Consider the following 20059-nt stretch of genomic DNA (forward strand, 5'->3'; position numbering starts at 1 on the left):
TAGGAATTAAACCCACAGCGGTTCTGAGGCAGCCCCTCACGGCCGGGCGGGGAATGAAAAGCTGTCATTAGGGATTAAACCCACAGCGGTTCTGAGGCAGCCCCTCACGGCCGGGCGGGAAGGGCCGGGCAGGGCGCGGGGCCGCCGCGCATGCGCACTGCGCTCCCCCCGGCGGCTGCGCGGGCGCACAGACTCCGCTCCCTCGGAGCCGCCGCTGCCTCTCGGAGCTTCCGCGTCCTTCAGCGGCTCCGCCTCGCCCTGAGCCGGCTGAGGGCTGGCACAGGGACAAGGACGGCGGCAGGACGAGCCGAGGGCAGCCGCTTGACAAGGAGCAGCAGCAGGATGTCGGCTACGCTCTACGTGCTCTCCACGCTGGGTGGATACGTCCTCACCTCCGCGCTCCTCCTCAAGTGTCCGGGGCTGCTGCACCGGCCCAAACGGCAGCGCTTTCGCTGCCGGCACATCTCGCACCGAGGCGGTGAGCGAGGGGCCGCGGGGATGGAGGGGAGGGGATGCGGGAGCCGGTTTTGTGCTCTCCGCAGCTCCTGAGGGATGGTCCCCGCCCGGCTCTCGGCGCTCAGGGTCTGTGGCCCCCAGGCCATGACTCGGGGCCGCTGCTCTGAACCGGGCACGGCAGGGTCCTGAGGGGCTGCGCGGGGTCCGTGCCTCGCTGCAGCGGGCTCCCTTTAAACCTTCCTCCCGCAGCCTAATTTTAGGTGCCACCTGCTGACCAGTGCCTCGGTTCAGCGCGGAATTAATCTCCGAAGTCCAGCCGCGCCAGCCGAAAATCAGCTTTTTTCTTTTTTTTTTTTTTTTTTTTTTTTTTTTTTGTTGGCGTGGGGCGTGATGTTCTTCCTCTCAATCGTATATCTGTATTTTCTTCTAGCGGTTCTGTATCCTGGTATTTCTCTCCCCAACCAGAGGGGCGTCTGGTTGTTGCTTAGAGCAGTACAAGAGATGGCTTTTCTTGCCTCTGACCGCCTGTTCGCTTTGCTTTCTGCTTTCAGGGGAGACAGAATTTGCTGTGACTCTGTTCTTGCTCCCCTCGGTGCTGCAGGCAGACAGTGGATGGCTCCGTGCCCTGGTAAAACCCATCCCGTTTGAGAGTCAGGCGTGTTGGTTCTGTCTAAAACAGCTAAAAGAGAGTTTTAAGTTTCTTCTGCCTATTCCAAAGCACTTTAGGGGGAAAAAGGTAGCAAGGTGTGTCTTCTTGTTCTGTAGAGATCAATTCTGTGCTTTTTCTTGCTGCCTCACTTAACTTTTGAAAGTGGCTTGTTTGTTGGTAAATATTTTTCATTCTTTTGTGTGAGAGATGTCTGGTGCTGAGTTTCAACAGTTTTCAGTATCATACTTAGTGCCACTTTATGCAGGGGTTGATCACAGTTTTAGCCAGTAGTCCTTAACAAATGCTGCTGCCTGGAATTATCAAAATACAAAAACTGGAGCTGATCTCTTAATGATTTCATCCCTATTTTATTTTTAACTAAACTTTCATTTCCTTTATTTGGCAGTTTAAATTTCTTTATGGCTTTAAGTACAGCATAAAACGTAGCTTTTGGCGTGGAACTTCTATATCATCCGATGGTTGGCATTTATATTTTTCCTTCAGCAAAAGAAAAGCTGCTTAATTTTAAGGGTTTCCTGGTTTGTTTCTTTTTTGGTTGGGGTTTGTTTTTTTGATTTTTTTGGGTTTTTTTGGTTTTTTCATTTAAGCTGTTAAAAACTCGCAGGCGACTTTGCTGGAACTTGGCGTGATCCCCTTAATCTTCGCTCCTTAGTTAAGGCACACAGCTCTAAGCCTCGGATGCGGTGCCTGGGCCGGTTGCTCTAAGCCCCGTCGGAACAGCAGGAAAGCCTGGCTTAAAGGGAGGATTATTCCCCAGGCATTCCAAGTGAACGGTCTGTGAATTGTTCCTGTGAAATCCACCTGAGGCAGGAGGGCAGCCCTGAACTTTACAGCAGCTTTTTTTTGCTCGTCTGAGGCTGAAGATCACTCGTGCTTTTCTCTCCTTGGTGTTTACCCTGTCACATAAATTCCTGCGGGACTGGAGTTCTCCTCGGGCTTTAGTCATGCTGTAGCTTTAGGCTCAGTGTCAGGTTTCCTATTGCATTACTCCAATTAACTTGGGAGATCAAGGTAATGCTTAACCCCTTTGGCTTTTTTCTCTCTGAGAGGAAACCTTGTAATTTTTTTTTAAGTCTGATTTCGCTTGCTTTCTCCTTCGAGAGCTTTCTCCTCACCTCATTTTTGTAGAATCAGCTCAGAATTATTTCTTTATTTCTGCGTAATTTTAAAATTGGTCATTTCTGAGAGCAGTTATTGAGTCTTGATATTGTCTGTTGATGCCTGCAGCCCTGGATTGCAAGGTCTCAGAGAGGATAGCATGATGATTTTTACACAGAATAATTCAGATTGGAAGGGGCCTCTGGAGATCTCATCTCACCAGAGCAGGTTAACCAGGACCTGGTACAGTTAGGTTTTGAATACATCTAGGATTGGAGTCTCCACAAGCTCTGCAGGAAGCCTATTCCAAAGTTGGATCATCTTGCAATAAACAAAGGGTGTTTTCTTACATTTATGAACTGACTTCCCTGTATTTAAATTTGTTCCCTTTCCTCTTGGTATTTACACATGTAGGATCATCCCCAGCCTCTGTTCTCCAGACAAAACAATTCCAGCACCCTCAACCTCTCATTGTACACAAGAATCTCTCATCCCTTAGTTTTCAGAGCCCTTCCTTGGACTCAATCCAATAGATCCATATCAACTATGTGCTTTGGAGCCCAGAACTGGACGTGGTGCTCCAGCTGTGGTTTCACCAGTGCTGAGCAGAGGGGAATAATCATCTCCCTTGACTTGCTGGCCCCAAGATCTTCTGAGGGACATCTCCTTGAGCTGGTGCTTGGTGTTGGCTCCCTCTTGGCCATGGTGGTGCTTTCAGAGTTGGAATTTGCCCTCTTAGTGTCTGGATGTGCCATTCTGGCTGGGGAAGGTTAATTCCTCATAGGGAATGCAGCAGCACACGAGCCCATGAGGCTGGAGGTGTGTTTGAGGAAGTGTCAGAAGCTCTTTGGTCGGCTCAGCCCTCTCACTTTTCAGGGGAGAAAATCACTTGGATCAAATAACTTCTGTAGTTCCCTTTTTTGCATGTGGTTGCTGATTTAGGATTCCTCTTTCGGCTGATCTCTCAACTTTGTTCCTCATTTCCCCAAAAAAATGATACAAGTCAGGCATTTGACTCACCAGCCCTGGCCCTTGACCACCTCCCTGCCATGTGATTTGTTAGATCAGCCACTTAAAAGTTTTTATTTTTCTGCCCAGGAATGTTATGATACTCTTGCTTTGTTCACAGATGGAAGACTTGAGTCAGGTGTTTTTGCCCTTCCCTGACTGTTCAGGATGTATGGGCTGGATTGCCCCAGCTGATAAGTTATCTAAAAACCTGGATTATTATTGCAGTTAATTTGTAACTGATCAGCCTGTCCTGTGTAGGGGTTTCCCTACATTTGTTAGGCAATCACCAGCTGGATACCATGAGGTTCTTGTGTTTTCCTTTGTCCCTTGGTTCACTTTTGCCACTCAGCCAATTCCCAGTTCTGCAATGAAATCCCATAAAATATTGATGAATGTCTGATCACAGAAGTTGCTGTGGACTCACCATATTGTTTTACACAAAACCCTGCAGAATTCTGTCATCATGGTTCTCAGTTGAGTCTTCCATTTTGTAAACCTACCTGAGAACAACAGTTTTAAATTGGTGGTTGTGCATTGCTTTAATTAAGTAACTGAAGGCAGGTTTAGGTAAGTATGTCCTGGTGAGGCCTTGTTAATAGGCAAGGCCTTAATTGGAGCTCTTATAATTGCTGTTTACAAAGTCTGTCATTCATTACTGACATAGAGCAGTAAAAATTTGCATAGATATCTTCATCAGCACGTGTATCTTCCTGAGGTGGTTGTGTTTTTCAGTCCATAACATTGCCTATTTTCTCAGGTGGGGAGAAGGCACAACCTTTTGCAGTCCCTAATCAGGCTGATTTTCAAAGATTTTCATGCAGAGAATGCTGGCTTCGGAGTTGCAGAGTTTAGTCCTGCCTGAGAGAAAATTAAATTTGCTTGTCCTTTCATTTCTTAACTGGAATTGATGTGTATTTCATTCCTTCTCCAGCAGCACAAACCTTTATTGACAGAGCTGAGCTGTTTGGGGAATATCCTTGCACTGAAAAAAAAGAGGTTGTCACCTATTTGATCATCAGCTGGGTTTTGCATTTAGGGAGTGTCAGCTTTAGAATGTCTTGGATGCTTTAATTCATAGCTTTTTTGTTTTTTTTTTTTCACTTGTTACTCTCCCCACTAACTCTCAAATAGATTTTTGCATTTAGTGTCCCTGTGCCTGTGGGGCATATTGTCCTAGCTAAATACCTCTAGTAAAATTAAAACTTTGGTTTGCATATTCAAAGTTTTACACAAATCCAAGGTAAGTTCTTTTTTTAAAATCATTTTACCTGGAGAAGGTCGTGTCTCTCCAGCAGGTTGGTGGCAACAGAGATTTCTGCCTTCAGCTCGATCCTCATTTCTCAAAATATGTATATTTTAAAACCTGTTGTTTTTAATCGTATTTTCAGTGGGATTGAGGGGAGAAAAAGGATTTTAAGTTTTATTTTTGTTATTTCTGTAGGTGCTGGAGAGAACCTGGAGAACACAATGGCAGCCTTTCACCAGTGAGTACAAAAGGATGAGAGTACCTCAATTAGGTGTTCTCAGTGTCTCCAGTGAGTGAAGCAATCAAGGGAGGTGGGACTGCATCAGTTCCTTGGGGTTACAGTGTCCTAGTTGTGAGAGTCGCCTCTCCTTGCCAAACATCCACTCCAGTTTCACCAGAAGGAGCTGGGAGACCACAAATTATGGTCTGTGCACAGTTACCAACAAATGGAAACAAACCCTGAGGCCCGAGCTGTGCAAACCAGCAAACAATGCTGTGCTTAATGCTGATTACTTCTATTAATTTATTTATCGTTATAAAGCGGAAAATGGTGCTGGTGATGTTTTTATTTTCCTGCACTCACACTCTGCAGTCAAGCAATGTGTGAAAGCCTCTTACTCAGGGGTTTAAAATGAGGTTGGGACCAGAAAACCTTTTAAGCCCTCCAGCATTTAAGTAGTGAATTTTAACGAGGTTCTCAAAGGTATTTAAAGAAGCAGCATATCTAAAACTCCCAACTGCTGCTGAGAAGGGACCACATTATGTGGGCTCCTCTTGGTTTTGTTTGGGGTTTTTCTAATTTGCTTTGTGCTAAGGAGCCTCATCAGTTTGCTGTTTCCCTGCAGCCTCAGGGGTGCCAGCTTTCCCAACCAAATAAAAGAAAGTACTGCACTATTTTCTATCTCCATGGAAGCTCAGCATAGTTTTGTGTGGCTTTTTGTGTTTTTTTTTTTCCCCTGCTGGCCTGCCTTTTTTTCAAGTCTGCCACCAGACTTTCTGAAAGTGCTTCTTTCTGAGTTTTTTTAACCATTTCTTAATTTTCATTTCATATCACACTCATTCTGTGCATGAAGGGCTCTTGCAATGGAAGTTATTCCATAATCTATTTTTATTTTATTCCTGGAAATAAGCAGTAATACTTAAAGTAAGGACTGTGCTGGGGGTAATACATTTTGTGATGATGTTTTTCTGGACTCTCTTCTGGCCATTTTATTTATTTTACAGTTGTGGTGGAACAAATGCATTGAGGTCCAGTACAAGTAAAGTAGCAAAAGGAATGGGGTAGAAAATCAGTGATCTGGGTGTTGAAAGATGGTCAGGATTGGCTCAAAGAGCTGACAGGAGCTGATCAATTTATAACCCATCAGATCCTGTGTGAAGCCAAGCAGGGTGTGTCTGCAGGAAGCTGTTCCTGCAGGTTTGCACAAGCAGGAATATCTGGCTGTTGTTGTAGCTGAATCCAGAAGAGAATGTGTGTATGGGGGGAGGAGGCCTTCATTGGGAATTTCAGGTTCCATACTGCTTAATTTATAAATATTCTGGAAGGAAACTATAAGCTTTTTGTATTGAAGATAATATTTTTAAATTTTTTTGTTTTATTAGGTAAAATGCATAATAGATGGGAGGGCTATAATCTTGTTCTACCACATTTAAATGCTTCTGTGGTGGTTTTAGATTATAAAATAACAGATTTTAAGCAAGAGCACTTTCACCCTGATTTGCAAATGTGAGCCTACCTCACAGCTTGAGTTCTGGAGCAGTGGGATCTGAACCCACAGTGATGTTCTGAATCTGGAGCCTTCTCTGGAGCAGTGGGAATTGGACAGAACAAACTGATTTCCAGCTGGGAAAGCTCAGCACTTGAGGAAGCTTATTTAGCAGTGAGCTGCTCCTAAGGGCCTGGCAAAATCTCAAATTTGTTAACAAGGAAAGTTGTTGTTCTCCCCTCTCCCTGCAGCATCAGCCCTGACTTTTTTAGGCAAGAAATATTGCTGATAAAATCTGCTGGTGAAATGATAAAACATGGGGACAGCTACACAGTTGGCAAATCTCCTGCAGCAGATTTGAAGTTGCTTTCCCTCAGGAGAAAAAAAAATCACCCAGTACAGCCCGTGATTCTTCCATATGTAACAGGATTTTGTTCCTCTCCTAATTCTTAATTAGCAGCACTGGCAAACAGTTCACAAATTGGCTTTAATTTGACAACCCTCCTTGATCATTATCCCAGCTGGACCAGAAATTGTATTAAACACTTCGGGGAGTATGTTCTGATTATTTTTGTTGTTGTTGTTTGTTGCTGCATTTGTTCATGGGCTGTGTTCAGCAGCCAATAAAGCCCAAAAGGAAAAGGCCTTTGCTCGATTTACAGAGCTTTGGGTCTCAGGCACAACTCACAGGTGGTGTAACTTTGCTCAGAGGTGGATAAAAAGGTTTTGAAGAAAGAGTTCAGACTTTTCTCTGTCTGCTGGAGTGACATCTCTTTTCTAGTTAAGTGAGCAATTCTCTGCTCATTGCAGTAAAGCTCTTTTTTTGTTCTGGTGTGAGGTTTCTTGTACTTATTTTTCATCAATATAATTATTACTTTCTGCTTTCCTTACCCCTCCTGTGAACCAAACTACCATGGGGTGGATTTAGGATTGGATTAGAGCTTTTCAAAAAAGCAGTGGGTTGGAATAGGAATAGCTATTTTGCTTTGAAAAATATGACTGGATGTTTAGTGCTTTATTTCCTTTTTAATTTAAATTAAGACTTTTTCATTAAAATAATAGTTTAAGATTCTTTTGCTACCCAATAAAAGAGCCAAAAGCTTGAAAGTCCCACTGCTAATTTCCTGATCCATCCCTTCCTGTTTCAGCTTTCACATCCCCTGTCATTTGTTGTTCCTAATCCACAAATTCAATTTCTTTTTTCAAAACCTCACTTCCTCCAGTGAGTAGATGTGCTGCTACTCATGAACACCCCACTCCAAATCCTGAACCAATCCTTTAGGAGCAGGTTTCCCAACCCTGGGGGTGGCAGGCTGCAATCCACAGGTGAACTTCCTAATTCCTATGGGAGCCAGAGCCAAAAATCCCATCTCTGCCTCCAGATGTTGTTTATTCTCACATCAGCTTCCCACTGCTCAGAGAGTGAGGATTGCTGTGAGGATTTCCTTGCACCACTGAAGCACCCAAAGCCCTTTCCAGTGGGGTTGGTTTTGTGGGATGTGTTGGCTTTGGTTCCTTGCAGCGCCGTCAATTTGGGGACAGACATGTTGGAGCTGGATTGTCACCTGACCAAAGACGAGCAGGTGGTTGTGTCCCATGATGAGAACCTGAAGAGATCCACAGGAGTCGATGTCAACATATCTGACCTCAAATACTCGGTGAGTTGAGGAGAAAATGGGCTGGAGGGGATGTGGAAAAATGCATTTTTGGAGTGGGCAGGGGGCTTTGTGTGGGCAGGGGAGGATTCATCTCAATAAAAAACCTAAACAAAAAAAACAGCCCTAAACTAAAGCACCCTCACTGAACTCCCTGTGCAGTCAGAAGATGACACCTGGCACATTCCAGAGGGTGATTTACTCCTCCAGTATCAGATTGGGTGAATGGCTCTGGAGCTGGGATGTTTTGTCACACGGATTGATGGCAGAGTGACAAAAAGCTCTTCCTGGTGTGACCAGTTTTTTAGTGGAAGAACTGGGAGATGGATCTCCCCTGCCTCAACAGTGGAATTTTCAGAGTTCTCAGGCATCTGGGAATGTTTGCCTTATTCAGCTACAGGTGATTCAAATCTAAGAATGCCAAATAGTTCAATTAATACTGAATGTGGTGCTACAAAATCAGGGTTTTTTTGGAAGAGAAGATAAGTTGCTTATAATTATGATTATTTTTTTTTTTTTGGTCTTTTTGGAGGGGTGTCATGATTATATCCCTGCATTTGAGTTGATGTTCCATTCCTCTTTATTTTTAAGGAACTTCCACCCTATCTCTGCAAGCTGGATGTCACCTTTCAGAAAGGTGAGATGTTTCTCTTGCTGTTTCAATTTTCTATTTTGTAGACTGGCAGATTCTTGCTTTGGCTAAAGGAGTAGAAAAATGCATTTGCTCCTCTCAATATCATGATAAAAGAAGTTTCAAAAGAAAAATACAATTCTGTAGAAACCAGTTGAGTAGTTACCGTAGGTATGACTTGGAGTTCAGAAGGAAATTTTGTTCTTATTTGGTCTTTTTCATATTAATCTTGTTGCATTTGGTGTGTGGTAACTGAGCCTGTGTTTGCTATTTCAGGATTTTAACATTGCCTGCACTCCTACTGTTGCTAAATAATGAGTGAATTTCACAAAGTTAAAACCTGAATGTGCAACATGCTCAGGGCATTTTCATAATGGAAATGAGCTTGTCATGGTTAATTACAGCTAAGTGATGTCATTTTTTGTTTAAAAAACGTGATTATCCTTGAAGCTTTATACTTTTAATAAAGTTTTAAGGTAACGTGCGCTCTGACATTTCTGCTTTTATCTGTGGTTTGTTAAAGTGGCCACAGCAGTGACAGAGTTCCTTGTTTCCCCAGAATGTCAGTGTGAGGGGACAGACAATCGTATCCCACTCCTGCAGGAGGTGTTTGAGGCCTTTCCAGAAACTCCTGTCAACATTGACATCAAAATGAACAACAACGTGTTGATCAGAAAGGTACCTGAGAATCTGCTGAACTGAGAGTGAGGGCAGGGGAATGATGCTGATATTCCAGAAGTTTGGTGGGGTTTTTTGGAGTTGTGGCAGTCTGAGAAACCAAGATCTGTGTTCTTGGGCTGCTTCACCCTTCACATGTCAGATAATACAGGAGACAGAGAAGGGATCTTGTGCAAGATATTCTGTAAAAGCCCTTTAGGACCCTTCATCTGGATAAGAAACTGCTGCAGCACTGCTGGAGACATGTTGGGGTTGTACCTCATGGGAAGGCTCTTCTTAGGGACTGTTGCTCTGCAAAGCAGCCCAAAATCATGATGTTATTATGTAGATGAACACAGAGGGAAATCTTTCCAGCAAATACTATTGATTCATTTAGGTTTCTTGAATTCTTTAGGGGTTTTGTAGGTATAATCTGTTGTCCTCAACACCTGTTTATTTCCTCTCAAAGCATCACAACCACCTAAAAGAGAAGTTGGGAAAGAGTAAAGAACTCCTTCCTACCATGAAGAGTTGCAGTTAAATAACGCTGCACTTCATTTCCAGTGGCTGTGTGTGAGAGTTGTGCTTTCTGTGCTGCAGGTCTCAGAGCTGGTGAGTCAGTACAAGAGAGAGCATCTCACCGTGTGGGGGAATGTCAACTATGAGATTGTATCCAAGTGCTTCAAGGAGGTAAGGCTGAGTCCAGCTGAGCTTTGTTACTGTGTGCTGACAGAACCTGCAGAAAAGCACCCTGCAAATCAAGATTTAACCAGGCTTCTACTCATGTGAGAAATTCTGTGCTCAGATTGTGTTCTGCTTGCTGTACTGCTAACAGAAGACAAGCACAGTTAACACCCCTCTACCCTGCCATAAAATACTTGGAGTTCAGCTTAGTCATGTTTTATTCTTGTTTTATGAAATTGAGGGCATTGCGATTTTATGCCAGGAGTTCCTAGAGCCTGTTTTGTACATCATTCATCTGATAAAAAGCAATTTTTCCAAGGATTGCTGATTGTCTGTTTCTTTGCATGAAAATAATGGATGTGGCCACTAGTGGACACAGTTGCATCAGCATAAAGCTGTTATTTCACAGCTATAATTCTCCTCCTTTTTGTGCTGAGGAATTTTACAATTTAGAATTACATTAAAATTGAGCTTAGTCCAAGGGAGCTGTGCACCTGAGTGAAATCCATCTTGTTGATAGTTCAGTCTAGTTGATTATTTCAATTTATCTGTGCAGGACAACACTCCATTTCCTCCTACCTGAACAGCAGTTAGATTTATTTATATAAGGCAGCTTCATCTTCGGTGTGACTGTAGACATGCACTGATGAGTAAATTTAATTGCAGCAGAGTCAAAGTCTACCAAGATAACTGAGAATCTCTTTCCTGGTTCCTGCAGAACTCTGACATTGCCACCATCTTCTGTGCCCAGCGTGTCCTCCTGCTCCTTGGCCTGTTCTACACTGGTCTGCTGCCCTTCATTCCCTTCAAGGAGGAGTTCTTTGAGATTCCCATGCCTTCCATCATCCTCAAGTGAGTTACAGCCCAGCAGTGGGTGTTACACTGGGGGGGCACCAGTGTAAAAAGCAGGTGACCCCTGATGCCTCCCTGAGTGCTGCTTTCTTGGGCTGAGGTGGTTTTTTCTGTGGGTTTAGGCACTTTTGGATATTCCTGAGAGAATTTTGTGCACAGTAATATGCAGCAGTGCTGCACTTACAACTTATTCTTGCTCTTTTCTCCTCTTTTCTTGAGAACAAATTTGTCTGATAGGGCCAAGAGACAAGTCAGCAGTAGGGTGGATATGAGATTGTGCAATCTTTCTCATTCTTCACTCAAAATGCTGCAGAATTCTCATCTCTGCTGCTTCTCTTAAATGTAGCTCATTTCTCTTGTGTAACCCAATTTTAAGTCACTGTCTTGAGCAGTGAAATTACTGCTCTAATTTGAGCAAGATTAATTCTTTATGTTCCTTCTGCAGGAACATCTCAACTAAGATTTTAATCTATGCTCTGGTAATTTTTGGTTTCCTCTTCCTCAACAGGCTGAAAGAACCAGAGAAGATGTCAAGAAGCCAGAAATTTATTATCTGGCTGGCTGACACGTAAGATTTTCATCTGATTAAATTTTTATTTATATTTTGCCTTTATATTAACACTTGACTCAAGCAACCAAGATTAGCTATTGCTATATCCATGCATTATATATTTGCAGTTTCTTCCAGCTTTTTGTCAGTGCAAGATAAATCAGATTCAAATCTTAGGTAGGTGTGCTTCATGCTCTTATTTTCCACACACTGAAGCTTTCTAAGGTGCAGTAACAGTGGGAATTATTCCAATTGTGTCTGTTAAGCTTCTGTCCTTAAGTGTGCTCAGCTAATTAACATGCAATTAGATGCAGGATGCAGATTTCATGGATGTGACTGTTTCATCATGTTGTCAAAGGAGAGACACTGTTTGCCTTACAAGGAACACTTTGCATTTTAAGAATATCTGTGTTTCACAGGGGATTTAGTCACAGTTTTCAGTGACTGCAGTGTCTCTTGGCTGACATCTGTTAGTTTAGTTTCTCCAGGACATTTTCATGTCTTTTGGTGGGAAGGAGAAAACATTTCCTGAAAGCAGAGGGGTTGGTTCATCAGACATGGTATAAGGTACCTGCAGGATTTCTCTGCTGGATTTGCTCTTCAGCAGATTTGATATTTGAATTGGCTTGAACTGGAAGTTTTCTAGAATTCAATTTCTCTTGTGGAAAACTCTACACACTGTTGGGACCTTCCTTGCAGGTCATCAACAGACACTGAAAATTCCATATATACTTGAAGCTGTTAATTAATCTCCCTCTCCTTTCCCAGGCTGCTGATGAGGAAGGCACTGTTTGACCACCTCACAGCTCGGGGCATCCAGGTACAGTGGGGCAAAGCTTAAAGTGAGAATTCAAACCAGACAGACACAGCCTTCAAAGAGGTTCCTGTTCCCTCCATTAAGTTCTTTGTGTTTCTGAGTTGCTGTTTAATTCCTGAGCAAAAGATGCTACTGTTCTATTTTGCTCTGGTTGCAAAGGAAGATTGGTACACTAGGGAAAAAAATAGAATTTTTAATTTAAATCCCTTGAAGTTTAGGGTGGGTTTTTTTTTTTTCCCCATTTCAAAATTAAGCCTATAAAACCTGCAAAGCTGGTTATCTGATGTGGGGCTTTCACAAAATAATACTGACTTTTAGAAGGATCTGAAGGCTCAGGTAGTGGAATTGGAGTCACCATTAAAAAATGTCCTTTTGGAAGGTGAGGGGGGAAAAGTCACAGTGTAATCATTTCTCACTTTAAATATGCAGCAACATCTCTCTCAGATCAAACAATTTAGGTCAAAAGTCTCCTTTAAAAATAAAAATCAGTATTTCCTGTAATAACTTGGTTGTTGTATCTCATTTCATAGGTGTACATTTGGGTACTGAATGAAGAACAAGAATACAAGAGAGCGTTTGATCTTGGAGCTACTGGAGTGATGACAGACTATCCAACAAAACTGAAGGAGTTCTTACATAATTACCCAGCATAAAGGAAGAAAACTGAGACAGTCCTTCCAGAACAGATTGTGAGCCAAGGATTTTTCCTCATTAAAAAAAAAAAAAATAATAATAATTGGGGGCAGCATGCACAGATCATTTTTGTTGGAAAGATGTAACTGATGATCTGTTACCTTGTTGTCAAGTCACTACCTAATGTAAAGGTTGTCTATTTATTTTAAAACTTTAATGACATAGTTTACATTTGTAAATAGCTCATTTAGCAACAGCACACTTCACAAATGGTGATGATTAGGAAGAGAGTTGCCTGATAAGGTACCTGTAGATAATAAGCTTTATCTTCCCTGTCACAAGTGTTCCTAAGCAGCTGTCAAGACATGTCAGTTATTCCAGTTATATTCTAGTGAGCAGAAACTGAAGAATTTCTGAAAAGTGTAGCCTGTGTGTTTGCATTTCTTGTGTTGCTTTTAGATTTCAAGTAACTTCTAGAGGAAAACAAAACAAAAACAGGCACAGGAGAAATAGCAAAGCAGACTCTGTGGCTGGCCAGGTACTGAAGTGTACTCAGTGAAGGTGGTCACTTTGTAGCCAAAATTAACTCAATAGAGATTGATTCCATTATTCTCACTGACAAGAATGTTGAACTTGAGGTGGAACTGGATTTAGACCCTCTCTGAGGTGATGGCAACGCTGTGACTTGCTGGTCCAGGTCTAAACCCAGGATTTAAATCAGGATTTGGGCTTGACACCGAGTTCCACTGCAGGGTCCAGGTCTGCCCCTGGCTCTGTCATGCCAGTGGCTGGATTTCCAGGATGGAAAATTGCACTTGTTACAGATCACACTCACTTTGAAATAGCCTTTTCACAATGTCCTAAAAGTCTTTTTGCACATTTGTGGTTCTTGATGAACAGGAAGTTGTTTTTTTAGGGTGAGGGACCAAAGAAGACTTAAGTTTGGTCAGGAGTTTCAGGGACAAATGAAAATGTTCCTATTCAATGAATTCGCCCAAAGCAGATTTTTATGTGTATTTATAAAGGGAGGAAGTGTCAATCTAGAATGTGTGTAAACTTTAGTCTTTTCTCTCCACAAAAATTCATTCAATATCCATCAAGTTCATGTGCATGGACATGGAAATAACAGGCAAAAAGCCAGGAAAACTCCAGATGTGGTGGAATTGGGTTAGGCAGGAAGGTGTTTCTGGAAGCTTCCCCTGCTGTTGTGTCTTTGTGAGCAGGAGCTCCCTGTGTGTCAGACAAGGTTTGAGCCTGCAGTGCCCATGTGCCTTGGTGTGCTCATGTCGTGGCTGGGGGTTCAGGGGTTTGATTACTGTGGCTTAATTAATGTGTAGAGCTCAGTCACTGAACCATCAGATGCTCTCTCTAAACAAGAGTTTGGGTCCAGCAGTGTCTGTTTCTTGAAGGGACTTGATGTGGAAAATAATAGATCTTAATAACAAACACAGTAGCCAGATGTGGGTTTACTGCAAGGAGCACTCACTGTGCTAAAAACTGATTTTTTCTAAGTAATTTTTTCCCCCTTGTTAGCTCAGATTTGGGAGGGTTCTTGTTGCACCTTCCCTGGCTGCTGTGCCATATTTTATAAGTGTGGAGCATCTTTGCTGTTCCACTGCCTGTCAGGAGGCTGTGAGAATGCCAAATCCCTCTGCATGGAGAGTGTTTGTTTCTGCACCACAGCTCCTTTCTGAGGAATACGTCTGGATGAAATGGAAAAAAACCTGCAGCATTTAGGATTCTAGTGAACATGTGCTGATGGGGGCAGATGAGTTAATGTTGTCCTTTTGAATATCTGCCTGGTGAAGATGACTGCAGATTCAATTTCCTCCTAATTTAATCAGCCTTGTTGCTTATTGAATGGAAGAGAGGAAAATGTAACTTCCTAACTGTTCATGGGGGGAAAAGGATGAAATTATTTATTAGGTACTAAGCTGTTTCCCTTTCAGACCAGTTCTGTCTGGTCACATAAGTGCTAATAATCAGTCAAGTCACAGCTCTGCCTGCTTTTTAGAAGCCACAGAATGGTTATAGATGATGTTCCACATGCAGCTCAGTAAATTAAAAAATGCCACCTTTCTGTCCTAATCTGGGTTTATTACTAGTTTGTAGCTCCAGATAGTTTTTATGCGATGTGGATTTTTTTTTAAACTCCATTTTATTGCTGTTGAATTTTTTAACACATGCACCAATATTAAGATGAAAATATAATTATGGTTTTAGAGAATCCTACCAAGACATATTGGAACTTTTTTGTTTAGGTTAGGAAGAGCTAAATTTTAAAATACCAGTTTTGATCTCTGACTTACTTTTTCTCAACAACACTCAATGGAAACAATTTTCCATTATTCTGTATTGGATGATAAAACACAGGTACTGAAATGACAGTGTTTTATATTTAATTTTAATATCTTTGTTCTCTCTCTAGTAGTAGAAGTGGAAACTTCTGCCTTGTAAAATTCTCAACATGTTTTTCAACCACTTTTTTTGTCAGACCACCAGTGTTCTTACATCTGATGGAGCTTCTGGACTGTGCTGTTTATACTTTGACCTCTCTTGGGTAAATCTGCTGCTCAATCTGTAAAATTTGATTGGGAGGGAAAGGGTCCAGTGCTGGAAAAGCTGCTGGATTTATTCATCAGCTCAGGTTTGATCTCATGAGACAGATAATGTTCTGTGGATGAATCCCAGCACCAGTGCACAGGGCTTAGGCCATGATAACTGTTTGTAACAAAAATACCATGGAATTGGGGTAGCTGTAAAGCATTTGTTGTATCTAAATCCTTGTTTTGAATATTCCAGAACTCGCTGTGTGATTTTTAAACCACTTGTACAGAAAAGCTTTTGTTGAGAACTTGCACAACTGTCCAGGAGGATGTTCAGTTAATCTCTTATCTCTGAGTAGAGATTCTTTTCAGGTACTTTTAAATATTGTTTTAACACTGTGTCCTCAACCTTGTTGCAAACTGTTTTATGTATGAAGGATGATTGCATGTATTTCATGCACTTTTAATTTGCAGAAAGTCTCGTGGACCTCTCTAGCTCCAAAGCTATGCAGTGATTTTTCTTTTCATGTGAAGAAAGGTTTGATGCTTTTGAAATGTGGCACATTAAAACATCTTTGCTCATAAATGATCTAAAACTGAATGCTTGTTAGGTGTGACTTCTTTCCCTAAAAACCTGATCCCTGAGAGTGATTTTGTGTTTACAGTGTCCTTGGTTTGAGTTTGTGCTCAATTCACTTGCAGCAACTTTCTTTCCTCTCTAGTCCTAGAGGAAAAATCTCCAGCTTTCCTACTGGATTGCCATTAGATTACATTAAATATTAGGTTTTAAGGTCAAGAGTAATTTTAAAGCCTTGAGGGTTCATATTTAGGTGAGAGAGGTGAAGTGGGGGTTTGTATGTTACAATGTTTAGTAACTTCTGGAGGATTTTTCCAGCATGAGGAGAGGATTCTGCAGATGGCTCTGGATGCTGTGCAATTTCTTAAAACACACCCTAAATGTTTGCTAAACCAGAATAAGGGAATTAGGGGGGCATTACAGAGTCTTTTAACATGGAAAATTTTTATCTGTAGTTACTTACCTGGCATAAACCTGCAGCTCAAACAGAATATTCAGAACAACTTCACCATTTATTTATCCAAAGCAAGAAGGCTCGAGGTGCTGATTATTTTAAGGAATTTTCAGGATATATATATATTTTTAAATCTTTTTTTACATTGATTTGCCGCTGAAATTCCCCGTGTCCGTAGAGAAGGGATGAGTTTTATTCGGAAATAAATCAGAATAATGTGCGGTGCTTTGCTCTGTGCTGCCGCGGGAGGCCGCCACAGCCCGAGACTTCCCGCTGGATTTCCGTGGGGCTCCATCAGCATCCTCACCGTCTGCTCAGGTTTTACCATCCATTTATTAACCTGGAATTGTTAATGCTTATGGAAAAGGGAGTTCCTAATCGTAAAATCTGAAATATTGCCACGGAAAGGGAAATGAGGGGTCAGGTTGTTTTATAGCTGCACAGTCATGGCTTGGTGATTTTTGGGGCAGGAGGAAGCACTGGGAGGTGCTGGCTGGTGGAGTTTTTGTTTTTTGGGGGTTTTGTGGTTTTGGTGTGTGTTTGTTTTTGTTGTGTGGGGATTTTTTGGGGGTGGGGGCTAAAAATAGTGAAATTAGGTAAAAAAACCTCTCATTTTATTAATGACGGAAACACTTGAAGGACGTTTCCTCATGTCTCTAAAAAATTTCAAACAGTCCCATTTTACAAACCGAGGAAAAAAGGCAAGAGCAGGGGAGGTTCTCTTCATTGCAAGGCCATTAACACCTGCTGCAAATAAAACTCAGGAATGCCAATAAACAGAGATTTTTTTTAAAATCAGATTTAAACACACAATTCCCAAGACGTTAAGGCAATACCCCAGTGGGTGATCTGCTATTTTCTCCCCTCTCAGTATTGCCATGGCAAAAGTTTCCCCCAGGTAGTGATGCTTGATCAGTTGGGCTTTTCTTGTTTAAGTGATAATTAAGGTTTCAACTTACACCAGAAACTGAGCAGGGAAAAACAGAAGCTGTGCTGCTCAGGCTCCAAGAAATGAGTGTTTGCAAATAGTGAAGTTAAAAATCCTGTTTAGACATTCAGTTGAAACCTCGTTTGTAATTATTGCAGAGCCAAAATTCACTTAAAAAAAAAATAGATTACCCTGAAGCTCAGCCCAGTAAAAGTTCTCATGGTGCAAAGTTTGCAACCAAACTCTGTAACTCAGGACCAAAAGTGAAAATGGGACTTGCAGCTTTAATAAGTAGCATTTAACCCAAGCAGCACTTTATTTTGAACAACTGAGTTAAATGCTGCTGATAAAACACTCTTATCCCTAAAAAAACTTCCAATTTTTATAAAACACAGGAGTTAAGCCAAAATTTCTTCTTCATTCTCTTTTTTATGGTGATATTTTACTACAAACCCAAAGCTGTGTGAGCTCCCAGATTTCCATGGTGATGCTGAACTTAAGGCAATATAATTCCAATTTATACCACCTTATTAAACCAAGCTTATTACAACACAAACCTTCAAATATAAACAATACTGATGTTCACCTTGTCAATAATAATGTTATTTTTATAAACAAACCGAAAGTTTTGCTGCACGAATGAGGTGAACAAAACCAAAATAATTTCACTGCTGTGCAGCAGCCTCTCGATGGTGTAAATTTGTTTTGCTGATGGTTTCTTGTGGTTTCTGGGTGATTTAAAGTTGAAGTAAATTCTGTCACCACTTCCTGCTGATAACCTCGTCTAGATCTGTTCAACAGAGAGCTTTTTAGCAGTGGGGAGAGGGGCTGAAAATCTGGTGTTTGCTCTTTGCTGCTGCCTGGGGAAGGCAGGAGGTTATCTAAGAAAAGAAGAAGCTTAAAGTAAAGCCTTCAAAGCAGGCTCCTCTGGCAGCTGTCTAAAGATAACACAAACAAAACAAAAAAAAATAGCAATTTTCCTCTTTATTCGGTGTATTTAATAGCTGTTAACTCCCCTGGTGCTTGAATCTTTGTTAGCAGCGTGTTTAAATTGTACCACGAGTGTACAAAGGGTGAAAAAAAAAAAAAAAAAAAAAGAATCATTTAGTATAGAAAATCTGCTCGTGGAATTCCTCACCCAGCTGCTTCAGCAATGTGGTCACAAGGGTGGGCTCGGCTTTTGTGGAAGGAAAAATAATTTATAGCTCAAGGTAGGATGTTATTTTACCCACAAAAATTATCACAGCTAATGGAGATACTGCCTTATTAGTCCATGTGTTTAACATTTGAACCAGACCATTGCTCTTATAGTTCCCAGGGATTACCAATTAAGGAATGCTGCAGTAAAATATCATTAAGAATTTGCTTAAGCAGGAGAGTGTTAGAACAAGAATAATCTCATAAAGCAAATACATTTCAGCCCTGAAGATGTAGAACTTTAATCTGTGGATGTAAGAAATGGATGGATAAAAAAATACTAATTAAATATTGTTCATATTGGAAATATCCAGGGCCAGGTTGGAGAGGCCCTGCCCATGGCAGAGGTGGAATGGGGTGGACTTTAGGGTCCCTTCTACCCCAAACCATTCTGGAATTCTTAAACCTGTACTTTATACACTGCATTATTGTTATTAGGGAATAAAAACGTGCAGGGAGAAGCCTTCAAATTACCTCGTCCCGAGCTGCTGCTGTGTTAATTACAGAGCTTTGCGGGGATGGCATTTAATTGGGGTTTGCTGGGTGTTGTGAGCCTGGCTGCAGCTCTTGGGGTATAAAAGTGCCCAAAATCTCTGCTGGAAAAAATTCGTGGCAGGGGCTGGGATGGAGATTTCCAGGAGAAAGATGGAATATTCTCATTTTTGCAATTAGCTCTGTGGCGTTTTGGAGAAGCTGGGGTGGTGGCGGTGGTGGATTTGGAGGGGTAATAGTGGTGAATTTTGGGGTTAATATTGATGAATTTTGGGGTTAGTACTGGTGGATTTGGGGGGTGTAATATTAGTGGGTTTTGGGGTTAATAGTGGTGGATTTTGGGGCTAGCACCGGTGTATTTTGTGTCCATGCTCTGCCGCTGCTCCCCCGGGGCCACCCGCAGCGCCCAGCCCGCGCACCAGACACCGCTAATTAACACCGTTCATTAACGCGCGCTAATTACCTGCGCGGGGGGGAAAGACGGAAACACCGCAAACCCACGGGAAAAAGTGACCAGAGCGGCCCCTTTCCCTGCACCGCGGCCCCGAAACCCGGGAGCCCCGGGAGCCCCGGGGCCGCGCCGCCCCCGCGCTCCCTGCGCGCGTCCCCGCGGGCGGGCGCGGCCCCTTTAAGAGCCGCGCCGCGTTTGTTGTGCGGCCGCGCGAGCCGCGCTCCCATTGGCCGCCGCCGCCGCAGCCGCTGCGTGCGGGCCCGGCGGTGCGCGCGGGGAGGGGCGGGAGCGCCGCGCCAGCGCCGCGCTCTGAATGGCTCGGTGAAAATGGGCTGCGGCCGGCGATAGCCAATCAGTGGCGTGTTGCTATGTGCCGGCGGGAGTTGATTGGGTAGAGGAGGTGTCGCTCAGCGCCGGCAGAGTATAAGGGGAGGGAGCAGGCAGCGGGCGGGGGAGGCGCTGTGGGGTCTGTGCGCGTCGGCGGCCGCCGCGCTCGGTCCGCGCCGGGACGCGCTCGGTGCGGCCGCGGTGAGTGAGGGCGGCACGGAGAGCGTGAGGGCGTGAGGGGCGAGCGGCCGCCGAGGAGAAACGTCCCGGCCCGTCCGCGGCGGGGCCGGGGCTGGGCGGCCGCGCGCAGCTGCGCCACAGCCGCGTCAGTGTCCGTGTGTCCCCGCGTCCCCCCCCGCCTCCACCCGCCCCGCGGATCCCGGGGAGCATCCCCGGTGGGCTCCATCGGGGCCGGGAGAGG

General features: G+C 43.1%; 2 protein-coding genes across 2 annotated transcripts in view; both read left to right on the forward strand.

The window, feature by feature from the left end:
* The first annotated feature begins 342 nt into the window (after positions 1–342).
* Positions 343–15813, forward strand: GDPD1 (glycerophosphodiester phosphodiesterase domain containing 1). The gene is made up of 10 exons (XM_066333498.1): positions 343–478; positions 4677–4719; positions 7710–7845; positions 8434–8479; positions 9033–9151; positions 9731–9820; positions 10533–10666; positions 11175–11234; positions 11985–12036; positions 12564–15813. Exons 1-10 carry the CDS (start codon positions 343–345, stop codon positions 12684–12686), a joined length of 939 nt encoding a protein of 312 aa, XP_066189595.1. The 3' UTR covers positions 12687–15813.
* A 3925-nt stretch (positions 15814–19738) lies between these two features.
* YPEL2 (yippee like 2) overlaps positions 19739–20059 on the forward strand; it is a 33632-nt gene continuing 33311 nt past the window's right edge. Inside the window, exon 1 of the mRNA XM_066333492.1 lies at positions 19739–19839. The gene's annotated coding sequence lies outside the window, so the exon portion shown is untranslated. The remainder of the gene's footprint in view (positions 19840–20059) is intronic.

This window comes from Sylvia atricapilla, chromosome 20, assembly GCF_009819655.1.
Source record: "Sylvia atricapilla isolate bSylAtr1 chromosome 20, bSylAtr1.pri, whole genome shotgun sequence".
NCBI lineage: Eukaryota > Metazoa > Chordata > Aves > Passeriformes > Sylviidae > Sylvia > Sylvia atricapilla.